The sequence below is a fragment of the Vespula vulgaris genome, chromosome 6 (genome assembly GCF_905475345.1).
Source record: "Vespula vulgaris chromosome 6, iyVesVulg1.1, whole genome shotgun sequence".
Lineage (NCBI taxonomy): Eukaryota > Metazoa > Arthropoda > Insecta > Hymenoptera > Vespidae > Vespula > Vespula vulgaris.
Window position 1 is genome coordinate 785,710 of NC_066591.1, and position 18,287 is coordinate 803,996.

The following is an 18,287-nucleotide window of genomic DNA, read 5'->3' on the forward strand; positions in this document are numbered from 1 at the left end:
TACGTATTCGTGCAAGGAAATATTTCAAATTTTAATGATTAATTTTTTTTGAAAATATCCAATCACGATTTAATACGATCCGCCAATAGGAACGAAGGATTTTAACTACCGACCAATTGGAACGTTAGATTCTACCATGACGAAAGTTTATTACGAAGGTAATAATGAAGTGAAAGTGTTCAAAGCGAGTAGTTTCGTTTGGATTTATATACATTTATTTTTCTCGTTTACCCTGTATTTTGCAAAAGAGAAACTTATCTGTATGCATTTTAATACATACGGCGAGTGTAAGTATCAATGAGTTTTAATATTTTCTATATTCATGCGTTATAAAATCAACTTAAGGTTATTTCCTTTGGTAACCCTTTCTTCTTTTTTTTTTTTTTTTATTTACGTGTTCAATCGACTATCCTACGAAGATAAGAAATAATACATGTTTTGTCTTTGATTTAATTCTGAGAAGATCTCTCAGTACGAATTACATTTTATTTATTAAAAATCACTAATTTTGGGGAATACACAGATACTTTCTCTCATTATATACATTACATACATTATCATTAGAATATTATATATGCTTTTTTATATACATAGGTATTGGAAAATAAGAGGTTCGTCCGTAGCAGTAATTTCGATGATCATCGTATTTATTTCCACACACTGTTGCAGCGTGTTACGTCGGAATCGTATATGTAAGTTCAATATAAATAAATTTCTTTTTAGTCGATTCATGCAACATATATATATATACACACACATATATATGTATACATACATATACACATACGTATACATACACACAGTGCATTTCGTTCGCAGTTCTAATAATTCGTTTAAAGCAAAATACTACAGAGATACACGATAGATAAATTTATATTTTTAAAAGATAAAAGATATCGTGCGGACCATATCCAAAATATATCGTAAAACGTTAAACCTTTTTATTCTGACAATAAACTGCTATGGATCGTTGTGTTGATTTCTTTCTGAAGTCTAAACGAAGTATCTTTTTTTATTTTTTTTATTTTTTATTATTTTTTTTTTTTACGTACGCTTCGCGTTATGGACATTGCTACACGAATTTCATAAAATTCGACTAATTTATTTATTTATTTATCTTTATTTATTTATTTATTTTTTTCTTGTTGTCCGTTATAATCGTAATCGATTTTAATTTTTCTATCACCTCGGTGATAAAGTTTATTAAGTATGTATGTACTAACTCGATGTGACATAGAATACTCTATTTAAGAAAAAAAGTGTGACGAGAAACATTTTAAAAATTCATCGAAGTATTACTTACGGCTATCGAACCATCATCGTTCGTCAGAATTTACTTACACAGCAGGATTTTTCTAATACGCCATGATATCTCGAAAGTAAATAAAAGAATTACGTGTTGGTGGTAGGTTGTGTGTGTGTGTGTGTGTGGGTATGTACGCGTGTGCGTGTGCGCGTTCGCGCACGAGTAAAACCAGTTTTTCGAGCTCCTCCCTGATATTTAATGGATATATTGCCTCGGTCTCCCATTGGCTAAATCATTTATCTCACGCTTCCTGCAAAGATGGCCGATGTTCTTTCGCGCAATTTAAATACATTTTCAATGCATTCGTCGCTATTTCATTTATTATAAGATACCTTTAGGCCCTTCAATTCGAAGAAATTGGTTGGTACCGTAACCGATTTGTTAATCACAGTTTTTAAGTGACGAATCGAATCGATCTTTCATTTCTCTTTGTCTCTTTTTTTTTTTGATTTTTCCTTTTCTCTTTTTTTTTTCTTTTTTTTTAATCGTCAGTATCAAGAACGATAGTTGATCCGTAGTTCGCTATCCGTCGAGCAGGTTAAAAAAATATCTCAAATGTATTGTCTGTCGTCGATATCAATGATTCTTTTTCCCACGTGACGAGAATCGACGAGATCGAAGAAAATTTGTCCTTTCGTTAGCATCGATGTTACACGATGACGATAATACACCAATGGAAAAACTTTGGGACACGAAAAATCAGGCGAAGGCGTGAATGCGAGCCAAGGAGTCGTCGTTCGGTCCGTGATGACCTTGCTCGTTTCGTTCGCCATCGTAATCCGTTGGTCACATGGAATGTTGTGGCGGAGGTAACATGATTTCGTAGCCCGTTGGCATGCCCTGTTGATGATGATGATGATGATGAGAGCCGGACATCATTTGATGATGGGTTTGTTGATAATATTGATGATGCATACTGGTGTGACTGGGATAATAAACCGAACTCTGTTCGACGTCTTTACCTGAGGAAATTTCGAGGAAGAAGGATCACGAGAATTCTTTATTAATCACACAAGTGATAATCTGTACAATTGTACAAACTGTACAACTCACCACTGTCGTAAACGCTACGACCATAGCATAACGCTTTGACGTCGTTCATCGGACTTAGACCACCATTATGTGGATGAGCCGTGTGTACGGAAGACGGCGTTACGGGAGTCGCGTATCCGTGATGATGAGGCCCCATAGGACTCATACCCATTGGACTACATGGATTCATCGCGGCTGGCGACATACCCATCGTTGATAAAGGTGACATCGCTAGATTCGGACTGTCCGAGTCGATACTCTGCAATGATTGCATACTTCCTCCGTTGCTCACCGAATTACTTATCGTACTGTTCGTTGTGCTTTGACAGTTTAGTGGCAGCATGTCCCTAGAAAAAAAGCGATATGAAATTCGACAAAATATCTACGATAATGTTTCTATCTATTGGCATTAGCAACCACGATCGTTTCCGAAAGAAAAATCGTAAGTTAACAAGCTCTAGTTTCATTTTCGTTTCTTTCGACCGAAAAGGAACGTTTGCGTTCTTGGATAACGTGTTCTTGATCCCACAAGGTTCCCTCATAAATCTTGCGTTTTCGAGGATCACATGCGAGTTCTGCCATTGTCTTAAGAACCCAGAAAAAAACTTATGACCCACGCGGAAGGTCCTAAGGCTAGAACGATTAGCTTCTGACCCTCATATTTCGAGGGTACGCACTCGCAAAGGCGATTTTTACTTGCCTGACAACTTCTGAGAATTTTCTTCTTTGGGTAGAGCGACGAGAAAGAGAAAGAAAAAGAAAACAGAGAGAGAGAGAGAGAGAGGGAGAGAGAGAGAGAGAGAGAGAGAGAGAGAGAGAGAGAGAGAGAGAGAATCAAAGGACCAAGGAGCAAAGCCACTTTATTCTCGCATTGTTTTACTGCTCGTGAAAATAAAAACGTTCTCACATACACACGTATCCGTGTACGCAAGTTCTCCTGGTGTATACGTGCTAGATTGTGAAGCACGTGCGTGCACACGGTGGTCCATATGCAACAACGGCCCCGCCCATCGCCACGGTTTCTTCGTTTCTTCGTTTCTTGCTTCCTTCCTTCCTTCCTTCCTTTCTTCTTCCTTCCTTCTTTCCTTCTTTCTTTCTTTCTTTCTTTCTTCTTTCTTCTTTCTTCTTTCTTCTTGTCCTGTTTTCTTTTCTCTTTTTCTCTTTTTTTTTACGTAGACGCAAGGGCGCGAGCATTTTTATGCTTCGCGCTCTTCAAGGTCTAAGCCTTAAAGAAATACGCCCTACGGTCCTCGCATGGCCTCCTTCTCCGTCTTTCTCTTTTCTCTTACTCTCCCCTCTTTTAACACCCTTCTCTTCTACTTCCATCGTTTCGTTACAGCGTTAAGAAAAGCAAATAAATAAATAAATAAAGAAACACAGAACCGATCGAATCGAAAAAGAGACATGAAAATTTGCAATCTTTTCTGATACTTTTTATTTTTATTACTCCGACAGGTATAAACGAAAAAGTTGTCGAATTGTAACGAGAAAAAAGAAAAGAAAGAGGAGAGAATTCGTTCGATCTTTTCTTTCTTTTCCTTTCCTTTCCTTTCCTTTTTTATATATATACCATTCGAATCGATTTTCCTTTTTTCTTTTCTCTGATAGATCAGATCAAAGATGGCTCGAGCAAAGATGAATCCCTCGCGAGTAGTTTTTCGGCGAAGAACCGATTCGACCTTTCTCCCTTTTTCCGCCCTTAACGTCCTCCTTCGAGAAAGACTCTAGGAAAAGGAAACGCGACGCCCCATTACCGTTTTATGACGCAGCTACGGTTACATCTCGCGTTTCACCATTGAGCTGTTCGCACTACCAATAGTTTACTACATAAAGGCCACGGCCGGCCCTCCACCGCTACCCCGATTTATCTTTGCTACGCCGTCCCCCGCGAGTAAGCTCTGCGTCTATTTCGCGATCTTTTCCTTCTCCTTATTAACGCAATTACAAAAAGTTCTTTCCACTACTTTTTTTTTTTTTTTTCTTGTTTCACGACGATTTTTTTCCGCAAATATAATCAATTATTCGCTTTTTCTTCCCTACTTTCCCTTTTTTTTTCTTTCTACTTTTTTATTTATTTATTTTTTTTTCTACAAAACCTACGCTTTCGAATCCTTTAAAATTAATAGTTTACGTTCCTCTCGCGTTTCGAAAAAAGTTATCTCTTTTTTTTTTTCTTTTTTACCTAAACGATTTATGATCTCTATCGCTTCGTTGATTAGTTTTCAATAAATTTTAATAGTGTATTAATACTGTCGTGTAAAATGATCTCTCTCTCTCTCTCTCTCTCTCTCTTACTCTCATTTATTTATTCTGTTAAAACATTCCAAATGAACGGTCAGAAGATATATTTTCTATTGAATTATAGAGTCCGGTTAGCAAGTTCGGTCGGTTGGTCCAGAAGAAACGTTCGACGAGGCCCTCTGTGTTAGCCCATGACCGCGGTTAAGTCGTAGCCATAACAACGCGGAGTTCTTTCCTTTCTTTATGTACCTATACTATTGCACGCTTGTACGTAGGCGCAAACATAAATACTACACGCACTACTAGTAAATGTGTGTACGCACGCGCGGCTTTACGTACGGTGATTCGTTCGACGAGTACGCCTTGCGATACTCGGACTGCGTCGTGATATCGGCCATTGCCTCGAAAGAATATCTTACGTGACACGTGTGTATTGTTATTCCTTTCCTTTCTTTCTTTCTTCTCTTTTTTCTTTTCCTTTTTTGTGCGTGTGTGTACGCGCGTGTGTGTTTTTTTTCTGCAAGTTACAACCCAATCCTGCAATTTTATTTTTATCTTGTCGTTATCAGGAAGTCTTGAAAAACATCAAAATGTTAAGCTTGGCAAAGTTCGATATCGATGACGCAACAAAAACGTTGTTAAAAACTGACGATCTATGATAATTCGTTCATGGGGACCAGGTCGATTAACTATTCGAACGTATATATTAAAATCAGAAGTTTCTTATTATCTTTACATTTTGATGTCACGATCGGAAGTCGATACCGTGTGTCCGTTCCAAAGAAGAACACCGAGTATAACATCAGCGAGTCAGCAAAGTTCGCCGAAAGATGGTACGCTGAATGGTATGGCGAATTAACCTACGCATTTAATTACTGCATCATCCATGTGCTTAGAAACGCAAAAGCGTATCGTCTCATCGTCGTCGACGAGGACATCCGTATTTTCATTTTAATCGAGCTGATTAGGTAATGACATTATTTTATACGAAATGAATGTACGTTTCGTGAAAAATTTCTTTCCTTCGGCCATTCTCGGCTTATCAAAATGATCTAACTAATCGTTAATGAACCTAGCTGGCTAACTTAATCAGTGCTCTAATCGCACTCATCGAGATCGCACCCTTTCGCATTTATTTAATCCCCCATAAGTTTGTATACATCTTTTCCGGTCGAAAGGTAAATAAATTCTCGTATCAAATAATCGTTCGCTAGAATTACATCCCCTTATCGAATTGATTCGCCTTGCCGTTTTATTTAACCCACCCTTTGACTATATCTTTAATGCTTTAGAAGGAATTAGGAATCCTGATTGGAAAAGCAATTGTGTACCAGACATCGTTGAAACGTTTCCTTGCAAACGAGCAAATATATTTTCCCCGATGAACCCGATCTTGTTTCTTTTGGAAGGTAATTTATTAAGCAACCTTTTCCACGAAGGAACAATCAGTTAATTAAAAATGACACAGAGTTCGTGCATGTACCTAATCTATACCAGGCGATGATTTAACGATCTCCTTGACTCGCAGTCCGACGGACCCGAAAAAAGGAAGAAGGACATGGGTCAGAGGACACATGTCGAAACACTTGTTGCTCCTTGAAAAAGAAGAGACCCCCTGTCGATACACGTGCCCTCCATACACGAAACTCGCGTCACGGGACGCTTTTATTACTCTTCACCGAGAATTTCAATGGTCTATCTTTCGAGAGAAAGGAGAAAAGACGAAAGAAAGAAAAGAAAGAGAAAGGAAAGGTGTCTCTCGGTAAACGGATCACAAGTTTTCCGTCGTCATTTGTTCGGAGCGTTCTCGAAAGCGCGACAGGATTCGAATTTGCGAAAGTCCTTTGAAATTCGCACCTGGGCGCGCTCGCGAATTTGGAAAAATTATACGATCGATAAAGAGATATAGATAAACGATCAACTTACGATCTGGTTTGCGGCGTACGATCCCTTTGTCTTCGATTTTTAAACCAATTAGAGACCTGGGTCAACGTGAGGCCCGTTTTCTTGGCTAAGTTTTTCTTGTCGTCGGGCGTCGGGTACCTGTTTCTCATGTAGCACTCCTTCAAAGCGTTCCTCGATCGTTCCTTGAAGCAATAGACGGTCTCTTCGCCGTCCCAGATCGTCTTTGGCAAAGGATACTTCTTTCGAAGTCGATACTTATCGACGGCACCCAAAGGACGACCACGAATCTTCTCGGCTTCGCGGTAATGCGATTTGTACCACATTTGTTGAAGCTCTGGGTGCCGTCGCGGCGAAAACGGATGACTCTCGAGGATCGAGTAGAGCTCGTGATAGGCACCACGATGAAATGCTACCGCCGCTCGAGCCATTAAAACGCTCTCGCCGCCACGCAGCAACTCACCGGGTGGTAACGACCAGAGAAACCTGATAAATGCAAGGAGAAACCTTCAATTACACGCTTTTTTCTTATTTCTTTTTGTTCTTTTTTATTTTGCCTTTTTCTCTTCCTCTTTTCTTTTTTTTTTTTTCTCAATCCTCCCTACCACTTCGACCTCGGCAATAAAAGAAATTCCAATCACGATGCTAAATCGAATTGGTAGGAAAAGTCGTTGGATCGATTAATCGTTTACAATCGTCCTAATATCCGTCAAGTTATTTAGATAATAATCCTAGAGCGCCGAATTCGAAACCACGCTTACAAACAATTCTCTCTTTCTCTCGCTCTCCTTTTCCCCGTGGTCCTTTTACCGACTATCGGCCAGGCATATCTCAAAGCCGCATATTCGTTCCGTTTACGAGCGGAGCCAAACGACTCGTTTTGTTTAGTGTTCGATAGTGCGGCTTTATTAAAACGAAGGGCCCAATGTTTCTTCGTGTCGGCATTTATTGTCTCGTTTATTTCTTTTCACGATTATCGATTCTTTGCAGGGGGAATAAAGAAATAATATTAACGGCGACGAGAGGTATAAGACGTAAACGTAGGCGCAGTTGTCAAATGAAACGATCGACTGTTCTAAGAAAATAATTTTCGAACGGAGGAAGTAGAAAAAAAGGTTTACTCGTTTGGTAACGCAACGGGGGAGGGCGGGGGTGGGGACGATCGAGCGTCGATCGTAGTTAGAAATAATCGTTAAAGTTTCTCCAAATTATTTACATTATTTCTAAGACATCGAATTTCATTCCGATCGATGAAAAAACAAAGATATATTTCATTCACCTGGTAAGTTTCTCGATGTCTTGGCTCTGCGACAGCGCTTCGCACATGCAGGATATTTGTTCGGGTGTAAAATTGCTGATGGTTGTACCGAGCGAGAGTCCACCGATATTTCCAATATTCGTGGATACGTTCGTCGAGCTGCAGGTGGACAATTCTTGGGGATACTGAGGACTACCGTCCGACGTGGGCGTTAGATTCTGTGGTTGTGCGTGATGGCTCAGTGTAAGGGCTGACATCGAAGAATTGCTGTATTGTCCGCCAGCAGTGTTCCGATGCACGCCACCCATTTGACTATTACAGTCGCTGTTCGGCGGTGACAGCTGATCCGAACTATCAGACATTCTTAGGAACCTCGAAGGTTTTCATGAAAACACTCGCATACGCTTACACACATACACACGCGCACACTCGGGCCCTTTGATCGAACTTTTCGAATTTTCTTCCTTTCGTTTCGAGCGAATCGATCGTTGTTGAGACGACGACTCCTCGATCCCTTCTTCTTCTTCTTCTTCTTCTTCTTCTTCTATCAAGCTTTCATACAACCGATTTAATTTGTAGTATCATTACTATTACTATTATTACTACTATCGATATTAGTGCACGATTTAACATTGCCGATCGCGAGGGAAACGGAAGGACGGCTCGCGATCAGAGTAAACATCCGATGTTCGCGCGATCGACGAGCCTAGCTCGTTGTTTAATCACGCGCGATTCATTCATATCCACGGTGTTGTCGTTCACGTCTTTTCCATTGAGTCCGTTACACAGCACACAAATTTGTATTGGGGAGATCGAACGGTATCGATCGTTGATTATTACTCTTACTTTCGACTCGATCTTATTAACGTATAACTTCGGCACGTCGGTTACGGTACGATTTCCGAACACTTCGCAACGGATCACTCGACATTCCAACGATGTTCAATAGTCGATCATCGCGAGTTATAGACGTCGTTGTATCCGAAGAAAGTGGAAGCAAGAGTGAATCACGATAATCGATAATTCCACCTGCTCGATCGTCGTTTTCTTTCTTCTTTGAAAACGTAAAAAGCTTTGGTATCGATCAGTACGATTATCATCGTTCGCGATTCGCGTAAGTAGGTATATACACGACGAAGACACAACGGAGTAAAAGCTAAACGTGAGACGTCGTGACGAAGACACACGCGCCGAGGGCGGATAAAGATGGTTCTTCTTGATAGGTAATTATGCAAGCGTCGATTATAAGGACTCCTTTGGCCTCCGTTGAAGACACACTCACTGAGTGACCAAGTCACCAAGTTAGTAAAAGCGAACTCGCTCCACTACTTGCTACGTAACGCCGTTGCCGTGCTTGTGCCGTGCTGATGTTGGTATAGCTTGGAACTCGCTGATGGTGGTGGTGGTGGTGGTGGTGGTGGTGGTGGTGCTAGTAGTGGTGGTGGTGGTGGTGGCGGCGGCGGCGGCGGCAGCGGCGGCGGTGGTGGCGGTGGCGGTGACGGTGGTGGTCTTCTCTCTTCCTCTTCTTCTTCTTCTCTTCTCTTTTTTTCGACGCACGCTTGCCTATACAGGACGAAGATCAGAGTGGCTCGACTCCGAACGAGCGGCGTTCTCTCATTGGCCGACGCGTACTCGTCGATGCCGTACGATTGGTCGAGCCTAGGGGCGGTCCAAGACTCTCTACCCCCGCTGGAACGTTCACCCCATCCAGCAGCCGACGTCCTTTTTCGTTCTCCTCTCTCTCCCTCTCTTCCTCTCTCTGTCTGTCTGTCTGTCTGTCTGTCTGTCTGTCTGTCTGTCTCTTTTTCTCTCTGTCTCTCACTGTCTCTTCTCTCTCTCTTTACTTCAATACTACTTATCTTCCCAGAGAACGTTTAAAGATTTTCCCAAATGTCGATGCGTTTCGATCGATCAAAATCGTTCACTCTTCGTCGTTATTCCAACTTATTCCTCGATCGAATTTCATAATTCGATCTATACGGCTATTTAATCGTATATAAATGAAACGGTATAAATCACAAATACTTCTTTATTAGGGAAAATCGCCTGAAAAAATAATCAAACGAAGAACGTTTGAGAATGCAAATGGTCATCAACAAACACCGGAAACGCGTCACGTCATCGTACGCCGTGTTTTGACTCTACGTTCTTCTATCGCACCACTGTCGTTTCATCGATAATTTCAAAACAATCGTTCGACGATTTCCCGTTCGATTACTTCGTTCCTCGATAGATAAGAAATGTGGAAATTTATTATCGTTCATGGAAAATACCTAAGTAGTAAAAACCTATGTCGCGTTTCATTTCGATCTAATACCGTCCTTACGTCGATCGAAGAAAAACGGCGAGCGTTGCTTTTTGTCGCAGTAATTATGTTTTTAGCTTTATAACGAGATCCCAAACTATATCTGTCGAAAAAGTTTATTTCATGCTCGTTCACGACTGCATTCGGTGCAAGCTGTGTTATCGCTAACGAATTTGATACTCCTCTACTCGTGTATACTTTATAATTGCGTTTATTTTTCAACCTTATGATTACTCTGTCCTGTTGAACCCTTTTTCCTCTCTCTCTTTTTTTTTGTTTGCTTCTTTTTGAATTTATTTCTACAGAGTAATACCATGTAACGGATGAGAAACAATCTCGGGAAACTCGACTCTTAACGTAGATCGATATAAAATTATTTTGAAAAGTAACGACGAGAAAATTTCAAGACGACGAGGAAGTCGTCGAGTCAAGAGAGTAACGTAGATCAATGAGAACCGATATTTCTGTGGCAGACGAGCGAAGATGTCTTTCCGCGGGCAGCCTGATCTTTCATGATCACGCTCGGCACGCCTCGACAATCCTTTGAACGTGCTCCGCCTTTTCTCTCTAATTGCCAACAGGACGTCTAACGTGTCCACCGTTGGACCGTAACCAACCGAGTGACGTTGTCAGTTTTTACTAATGCGCCAAACCTAACTCTATAACGAATTTGGATGTTTAAGGAAAAAGAAGGATAAGCGCTCTCGTTTCCGCGTAATTTCTTCGAAAGTTCCAAGCGAAAGTGAATTGATTTACCAATAAGTATCAAAAAAAAAAAAGAGAAAAAAAGTTAACTAAGCTATTCTATCGGTAGCGTCGGATTCGATGAGTTATCGCGTCAATGTCGAATGGAATGTCACCCACCCTGAAACAAAATGTCGGCTCCTTAGTGACAAAAGCAATAGGAATCGGCGACGGCAGAGGCACGTGATTGACCGTACCAACTTGCATGTAACGCTCTTATCGACACGAGGTGACAACACGACTCAGGACGATCGTCCAGAAACCTGATCGTACGTAATAACGATCGCACGTTATCAAGAGTGATAAGAGAATCCTTTAAAGAAAACGTTGCGTCTCTAGTCGCTACGTCATCAACGAGTTAAGATCATCCGTTGATTTTGACCGAGAAATTTTTATTATTCTTTCCTCTCTCTCTCTCTCTCCCTCTCTCTTATGTTTCTGCTCTCACGATCCTTGAAATCGAAAGAAAACGTAGGAGCGGGTAGGATGGTAGAAAAAAAAGAGAACGAACTATCGCGATTTCTTTTTTTTGGAGAGGCCTCGAAGGTGGCAAGAGGATGATGCGATGTCTTCAGGGGAGACTCGATGATAGAGGGGCGGCGCCGTGCTTCGCGATGGCGTCTCCTTCGATTTGGTGTCGGATTTCCTTTCCCGGTCGCCATTTTCCCTCTAACCCTCCCTCCGTCTCTCTTCCTCTCTCCGTCTACCTCCAAGCCGGTTCTCTCTCGCGCATTACACCTCAAAAGATAAGGATATACGCAGCTTCTTATCAAAACGATCCCGAGATTTCCAGTCTTAACCACCTTTCCTATAGAAAGTACTTTTTCATCGCGCTGATTATTTAAATGGTTTCGAGTCGTTTTGGGTCGAGTTATCGAAGTTAATATCATTCCTTTATTTCTACGACAGGTTTTTCTAAATCGATCATACGAATAATCTTTTGTGAATCGAATAGGCAGCTCGGCGATATATTTCGAAATAAATCAAAGGAAACATCGGCAAAGCGATATATTCGAGAAGGGAAAAAATGGGATCTCGATTGGATAAAAGGTGGAAATGAAAAGAATTCACGGTTCGATCACTGCGAATTCACTTTGTTCTTCGTCAGAATCTATACGTTTCGAGATGTTCCGTTTGTCCCCGTCGCGTTAAGGTATTCCTACCTTTGCGTATTCGTTGGAACGCGTACAGGAGAGATAGATGGAAAAAGAGAGAGAGAGAGAGAGAGAAAAAGAGTGAAAGAGAGAAAAAGAGAGGTACAGAAGCGGCAGCGACTGCGACAGCGGCAACGGCAGCAGCAGCAACAGCAGCAACAGCAGCAGTAGTAACGGCAGCAGCAGTAGCAGCAGCAGCAGCAGCAGCACTAGCATCGTATTTCACTGTACTGCGTTTAATTGCATTCCAAAATGGCTCTGTGCAAAATCACCATCCCTCTCTACTCTGTCTCTCATGAGTACCACTACCTCTCACCACCCTCTGTCCCTCTTTAACGTCTGCCGTTGCTCTCTCGTCGAGACTGAGGGACGATAGTAGTGGTAGTGGTGCTGGAGTTGCTGGTGGTGGTGCTAGAGTTGCTGCCGTGGTGCTGCTGCTGCTATTGCTGCTGTTGTTGCTGCTAGTGATGCCGTAGGGTGGCATCTTTAGCGTATCGTAAATCCAGATAAATTAAACCCACCTACGTTCTCCACGTAGATTTCAACGCGAACGTGTCCTATCCTACCTTCAACCCCGACCCACCCAACCCTCTTCAGCGTTTGTTTCCGAGATTCATCGTTCGAGCTAGCACCCTCCTCTTCGTCTCTCCTCTTTTCCCTTCTCTTCCTTCTCGACTCGGTTCAAGAATCTACGGTTTCACCGTAAAGCGACTGCGACTAAAGAGTGGAGAGGCTTGTAATGATGAATCGCAAGTGTATTCGTTCGTTCGTCCGTCTCTTTCTCTCTTGCGCGCGTCTCTTTGGGTAAAAGCGAGATAGATAAAAAGCTTGTAATCTCTCTCTCTCTCTCTCTCTCTCGGTACTTTCTAGCGAGGAGAGAAGAAAAAATTTAAAAGAATAAAAAACAAAAAAATGAAAAGAATAGAAAAAAAGAAAATAACGAAGGAGCTTTACGATCGCGCAAACTTTTTTATTTTTCTCTGGTACAAAGAGAAATTCGAAGACACACACGGTTTTTAGTTTTTCTCCTTTCTACGTACATGCGTTCTACTTTCTGAAAGAAGAATCTCGCGATTTCTAATGAGAAAAACGGCTTCGATGCGTTTTAATTGTAAAAGAGTAAGCGAGGGTTGTCGAAGCCGATGTAATCCGGCGATATAACGTTCGATTGACACGACGAGAACGATAGGAGATCGTATCACGTTTCTGTGCCACTCGGTGTCACATCGTCGACGTTACCATAAACACACGCATGCACGCACGCATTTATGCGCTTAAACGTAAGTACGTTGGTATTTATGTACGTGCATATGTACGTACGTACGTACGTACGTGCACACACACATATATATAGATATGCATATAATTAATATCATTGGAACAATAAGCAGTCGCGAAGAGAGAAGAAAGAGGGCACCCAGGGAGGATAAGTAACGCGTTGGTGGTCTGTCATTAGACACCGAATCGAGTCGTCGAGATAGCCGCTATCTTCTTCTTTATGCATACGTAACATCGATGTAAACGTGTTAGTGTGCGTTTAAAAATATATACACGCGTTTTAATAACCAAGTGTGTCCAAGAAGTTCTCGACGACGGACGGAAGCCGTCGCTCGCGAAACCTCCCTGGATATATTTTTAGAAGCTGACTCTATCTTATCGGTCGGCAGGTGTGAGAGAACGCTAACGTGCAAGGGCACACGCGGCTATACTCGCGGGTCTCGGGTTTCGACGATAAAAGGGACGATTCGAAAAGACTTCGTTCTCGAGTTCGACATTTTTTTATTGTTTCCATCATTTTTATCTCTGACTTTTATTTTCTATTTTTTTTTCTTCCTTCCTTTCTTTCTTTCTTTCTTTCTTTTTTTTTTATCAACTAATCGATATATACATTTTCTTTTTTATTATTATTATTTTTTTTTCTTTTTTTGTTTGGTTTCAGACCATCGCCAATATTTTTCTCGAATTAATACGTTCGTACACGCGTTATTATCATCGATCAGTCCTCGTACGGCTTATAATAATGGAATCTCTCGAAAGAAAAAAAAATTTAAGATTCGATGGGATCCTCTCTCTTTCTCTCTCTCTCTCTCTCTCTCTCTTGCGACAATAAAATCACGCTGCCAAGCGGATTAGTCGACTTAATCCGTCGGTTATTTCCCCATTAGCAGGGTTGCTCCTCGTGAAGATCGTCGAGCGAGATTCTTTTTATATTCCGAAGACACGAACGAAGGCGCGAACACAGGTAGCCATTTCGATGAGTCCTTCGGAGGGTGCCCTAATGCCCGAAAATATGCTCTTTATGTGTCACTGGCCACTTTATACCACGGTTCTTCCGTATCAGTAAGCTCTCACTACGATAGATTCGAAAATGCGATTGGTCTACGATTTTTCTGATTTACAGGTAGTGCTTAGGTATCTGCTGTTGAGTATTATGTATCCTGGATCGTCTGCCTTGAATGTTGCGTTTCACACCTTTCCTCTTCTTTTCATACTTTTTTCTTTTTAACTTTTTCCTCCAAGAAAAGATCGTGATAGATTGAAAAAGCTTGAAATAGAGAAAGTAATTAAACGTAATTGTCTAATTATACAATAGAATAATTTAGCTCGTCTTATTATTATAGCGAATCAGTTATTACTAAACAGACTGTAGTTGCTCGTAACATCGTTACGACGTAAGAAACAATAAGGATCGGAAATGATTATTATCGTGTCGCGTACGGTCTCTATCCTCTGTACTTTGCACGAGGGGGTAAACTATAGCGTAGAGGATGTCGTAATAGGTCGAAATTGTCGATTACACGGTTAGTTAGTTGCGCCCAGTGATTTGGGGATAGGACGAACGGAGGACTGTCATCATCCCTTGTGTACCGTTTTGTACGTTCTACTTCATCCGACTAGGAGAGATCCTAGAAAAGGACACGCTTCTGAATGTTTCGCAAACGAAAAGCATTCGACTAATGACAGTGAACGAATTATACTACAAGCGTCGATTTAATCCTTTCTAAACTCCAATTTTATTTTATCAAAGCTTTTTAACGAAACTTTTTACAAGAATTCTTTTCATCGCGCAATTAGGGAAATTACGAAAATTTATAACCGCGATTAATTAACGTCGTAAAGGGAGATGGAACCTTTAAAGGATAACATGCGTTATCGATGAAGTCAGCCTGCTAACTTTTAACGATTCGAAGAAGAAGGGATGCTGTAGATTCGGAAACATGAACACGTTGGCAATTATGATGTTGTTTGATAGATAGGGGCTAGGCAGGACGCTTATTAAGGACACCGAAAGATGGTGGTTTTAATGGGTCCATAGAATCAGCACATATGGTGGCTCCCTACGATGTCCCGATAACGACAACCGCGATGATGTTCTATTCGTCGTTTCCCCCCCTTTTTTTTTCTTTTTAACTTTTTTATCGTGCTCACTTTATCACTCGTATTAAAGAAGACTCGTTAGGTGAAATCGCTGACCGATATAAAAAGTTAAGCGCAAATTGTCTCGAACTATGGTATGAAAGTTTCGTCGTAAGAATCTCTCGTTCTAATCCGTGCCACTTGGCGCATTCGACGTTCCTTATCACCGTAACTTGTGTCAGGTGAGTTTTGTGGGAAAAAGGTGGACGCAAGTTTCTGCGAGGAGTCGTCTTACGCTGACTCGCGCGATATGTTCGAGCAGGTAAAGTACGCGGAAAAAAAAGGAAAGAATGTTCAGTCGTGCCCTACGAGAATTTTTATGGTGAGACTTGTGAAAAAGGAAGAGAATAAAAAAAAAAATCTTAGATTTCTTGGTAGATTCGAAGAGTCTCGTCTTTCTCAACGTTCGCTAATAACGATCTAGATGAAGAAGAAGGGCGCAGAGAGAAAGAGAGAGAAAGAACAAAAAATAAGAAAGAGAATCGGTGATAGAGAAATTATTAGATAAATCGAGAAGATGAAAGAGAAAGAGTGAAAAAGAGAACTATGTGTCTATCGTTTTAAAATTTTCGCAGTAGTCCCTGGCCACTTCCTGTCGCGGATGTACAACACGCACGACAATATAAAGGCTTGACGCCATAGTGCCATCGTGGGCACTGTTATACCTACAATATGTTCCGGATCCTTAATAACGAGGAGAGCGAGTAGTATTAAGAGGCATTACAAAGCGGCGACACTTGAATGCGCGTCGAGGAGGGTTCGCACTCTTGAAAAGAGCATCTGAACGCGTCGACGAGGTCCGTTGGTCCCTCGACGTTATTATGAACTTCCTCCTTTTCACCCCTCGTCGTGTCTTTCTCCACGCTTATACCCCTCCTTTTCCATCTACCTCTCCCTCTCTTTCTCTGACATCTTGGATACTCTTTTTCTCTTTTTTTCCTTCTTCTCTTTGATCTCCTCACCTCGAAATGAAAAAGCAAAGCAAAAAATCTTTTCTCTCTCTCTCTCTCTCTCTCTCTCTCTCTCTCTCTCTGATCGTAACTCGGGTAATATGCAAAATTCTTTTTATTGCGTTTACAATTTAATTTGTTTATTTATTTATTCGTTTATTTTTCTTTGTTTTTCTTTTATCTAACGAATTACGCTAGGAATTTATATTAGTTTGGTTTCAGAAACTAGCTGGGAGAATTTGTATGTCTATTCCTCTACGTAACGCCATGATGGTCTAATAAAAAAAAAAAAGAAAAGAGAGAGAGCGAGAGAGAGAGAGAGAAAAGAGATGACAGGGGGAAAGTTTCACAGGTTTCGCATTACATCATTGTATCCGTCACCCTCGAGCACCCCAATAGATAGATCGGTGGTAGATGTACAAACTTACCCCTCGAAATCTCGTACTCCTGTGTACGTGTGAGTGTGCTTACCATCGTTTACAATCCCCTCCTTGTTGCTTTAGCGGCTGCCTTTGAAACGATGAAATTGTCCGTACCGCGGCTAAGATTTATCGAATTAGAGAGAGAGTCTCGCGTTTTAATCCGCTCTTTCTTTTAACGAGACATTCTAAACTCCGTTATATAGATCGAACGTTAATCGTTTAATTATAAACAAATATCTATCGTATCGTTACAAAACATACGATCGAAATTAACGACGTTTAAAGGATTTATTTTTTATTGAAAAGAAAATTCAACATGCCTGATTGATAAATTAACATAAAAATGTCCCCTTCATTGTAAGCTATAGAAGAATTTGGACGTCAGCGATTAACCGCGTTTATTCGTTCGCCATACCTATAAAGAAATAAGAAGATGACTTTGTGTTAGCTCGGAGGGAAGAGGAAACGTTGCCTACTACGACGATTCTTTCGAGCTGACCATGCAGACTCGTCAAGGACGAGGCGCTCTTTCAGCAATGCTTATCAAGACAAAGCGGAACGGTCTACGCTGTGGGAATTAAGTAATTATCGCGTCATACCACTGTGAGTAGTATTTATAGTCTTCCTCCAGGAAGCACTAACGAACTCTCCGACAATTTATACGTATACATATATATATATATATATATATATATATATATATATATATCTACATTTATCATACCCGTCAAAATAAAATCAACTTTCGAGACGTCGAGACATACTTTTGACTTCTTTTGCCAAGTCAAGAAAAAAAATATGTATTTGTTTGTAAAGGATACGACATAGAAACGAAAGGTTTCGACGTTTGCACTCCGGCTCGATTACTTCTGTATTTATTTTAGGCCAGACCTAAGGTAATACCTTTAAAGAGGAATGAAAACTTGTTCGAAACCGCAAGCTTGTCAAAATATCATTTTTTGTAAAATCGTTTGCTCGTAGGCCCACAAGAAAGACAGAAAGAAAGAGAGAGAGAGAGAGAGAGAAAAGAAAGAAAAGGGAAGAGAGAGAGAGAGAGAAACGGCCAGGTAGAGAAAACCTCTTTTGTTCGGGTGTCTCGCCAAATGGACACCCAGTAGGTAGTTGTTCTGCCGTCGGTACCTCGTTCTTCAACAAGGTGTGAAATACTTACTTCTTTCAAAAGGAACATCGACTTATCTTCGTTTAGATGTCGCGAAAATCCCTTGGGGGTTAGTTCCTTTAAGGAGAAACTACAAATTTATCGCTTCGTTTACGTTTCTATTGGAAAGGGAAAAGGAAAAGGAAGAGGAAGAAAATCGAAAAGGGGAAGATAAATCTTTGATGAGATAAAGGATAAACAATGTAGTACAGGTGTAGAATAAGAGGAGAAAATGATTCGATCAATCGGTTACGTTCGCAGAAATGCTCGTCGATGCTCGCAACGTAACCAAGGAAAATATAGGAGGAACAGGAGGAGGAGAGATACAGGGTGGAAAAGGGTAGAACTGGGTGGCGTAGAGGGTGAGTGGGTCGTGAGCGCTAGAGGGGGTGGCCTA

The 18,287-nt window shown here is 41.1% G+C and overlaps 1 protein-coding gene and 1 long non-coding RNA gene across 2 annotated transcripts; one reads left to right on the top strand and one right to left on the bottom strand.

Annotated features, from left to right (window-relative positions):
* Positions 1 to 178: 178 nt before the first annotated feature.
* Positions 179 to 17,317, top strand: LOC127064632 (uncharacterized). Its single transcript, XR_007781746.1, has 3 exons — positions 179 to 287; positions 595 to 692; positions 17,180 to 17,317. It is a non-coding gene; the product is annotated as an uncharacterized LOC127064632 (long non-coding RNA).
* Positions 437 to 9,092, bottom strand: LOC127064613 (homeobox protein SIX2). Its single transcript, XM_050995931.1, has 4 exons — positions 7,761 to 9,092; positions 6,506 to 6,967; positions 2,360 to 2,685; positions 437 to 2,268 (listed from the first exon to the last, which is right to left on the bottom strand). Exons 1-4 carry the CDS (start codon positions 8,099 to 8,101, stop codon positions 2,093 to 2,095), a joined length of 1,305 nt encoding a protein of 434 aa, XP_050851888.1. The 5' UTR covers positions 8,102 to 9,092; the 3' UTR covers positions 437 to 2,092.
* Positions 17,318 to 18,287: the final 970 nt, after the last annotated feature.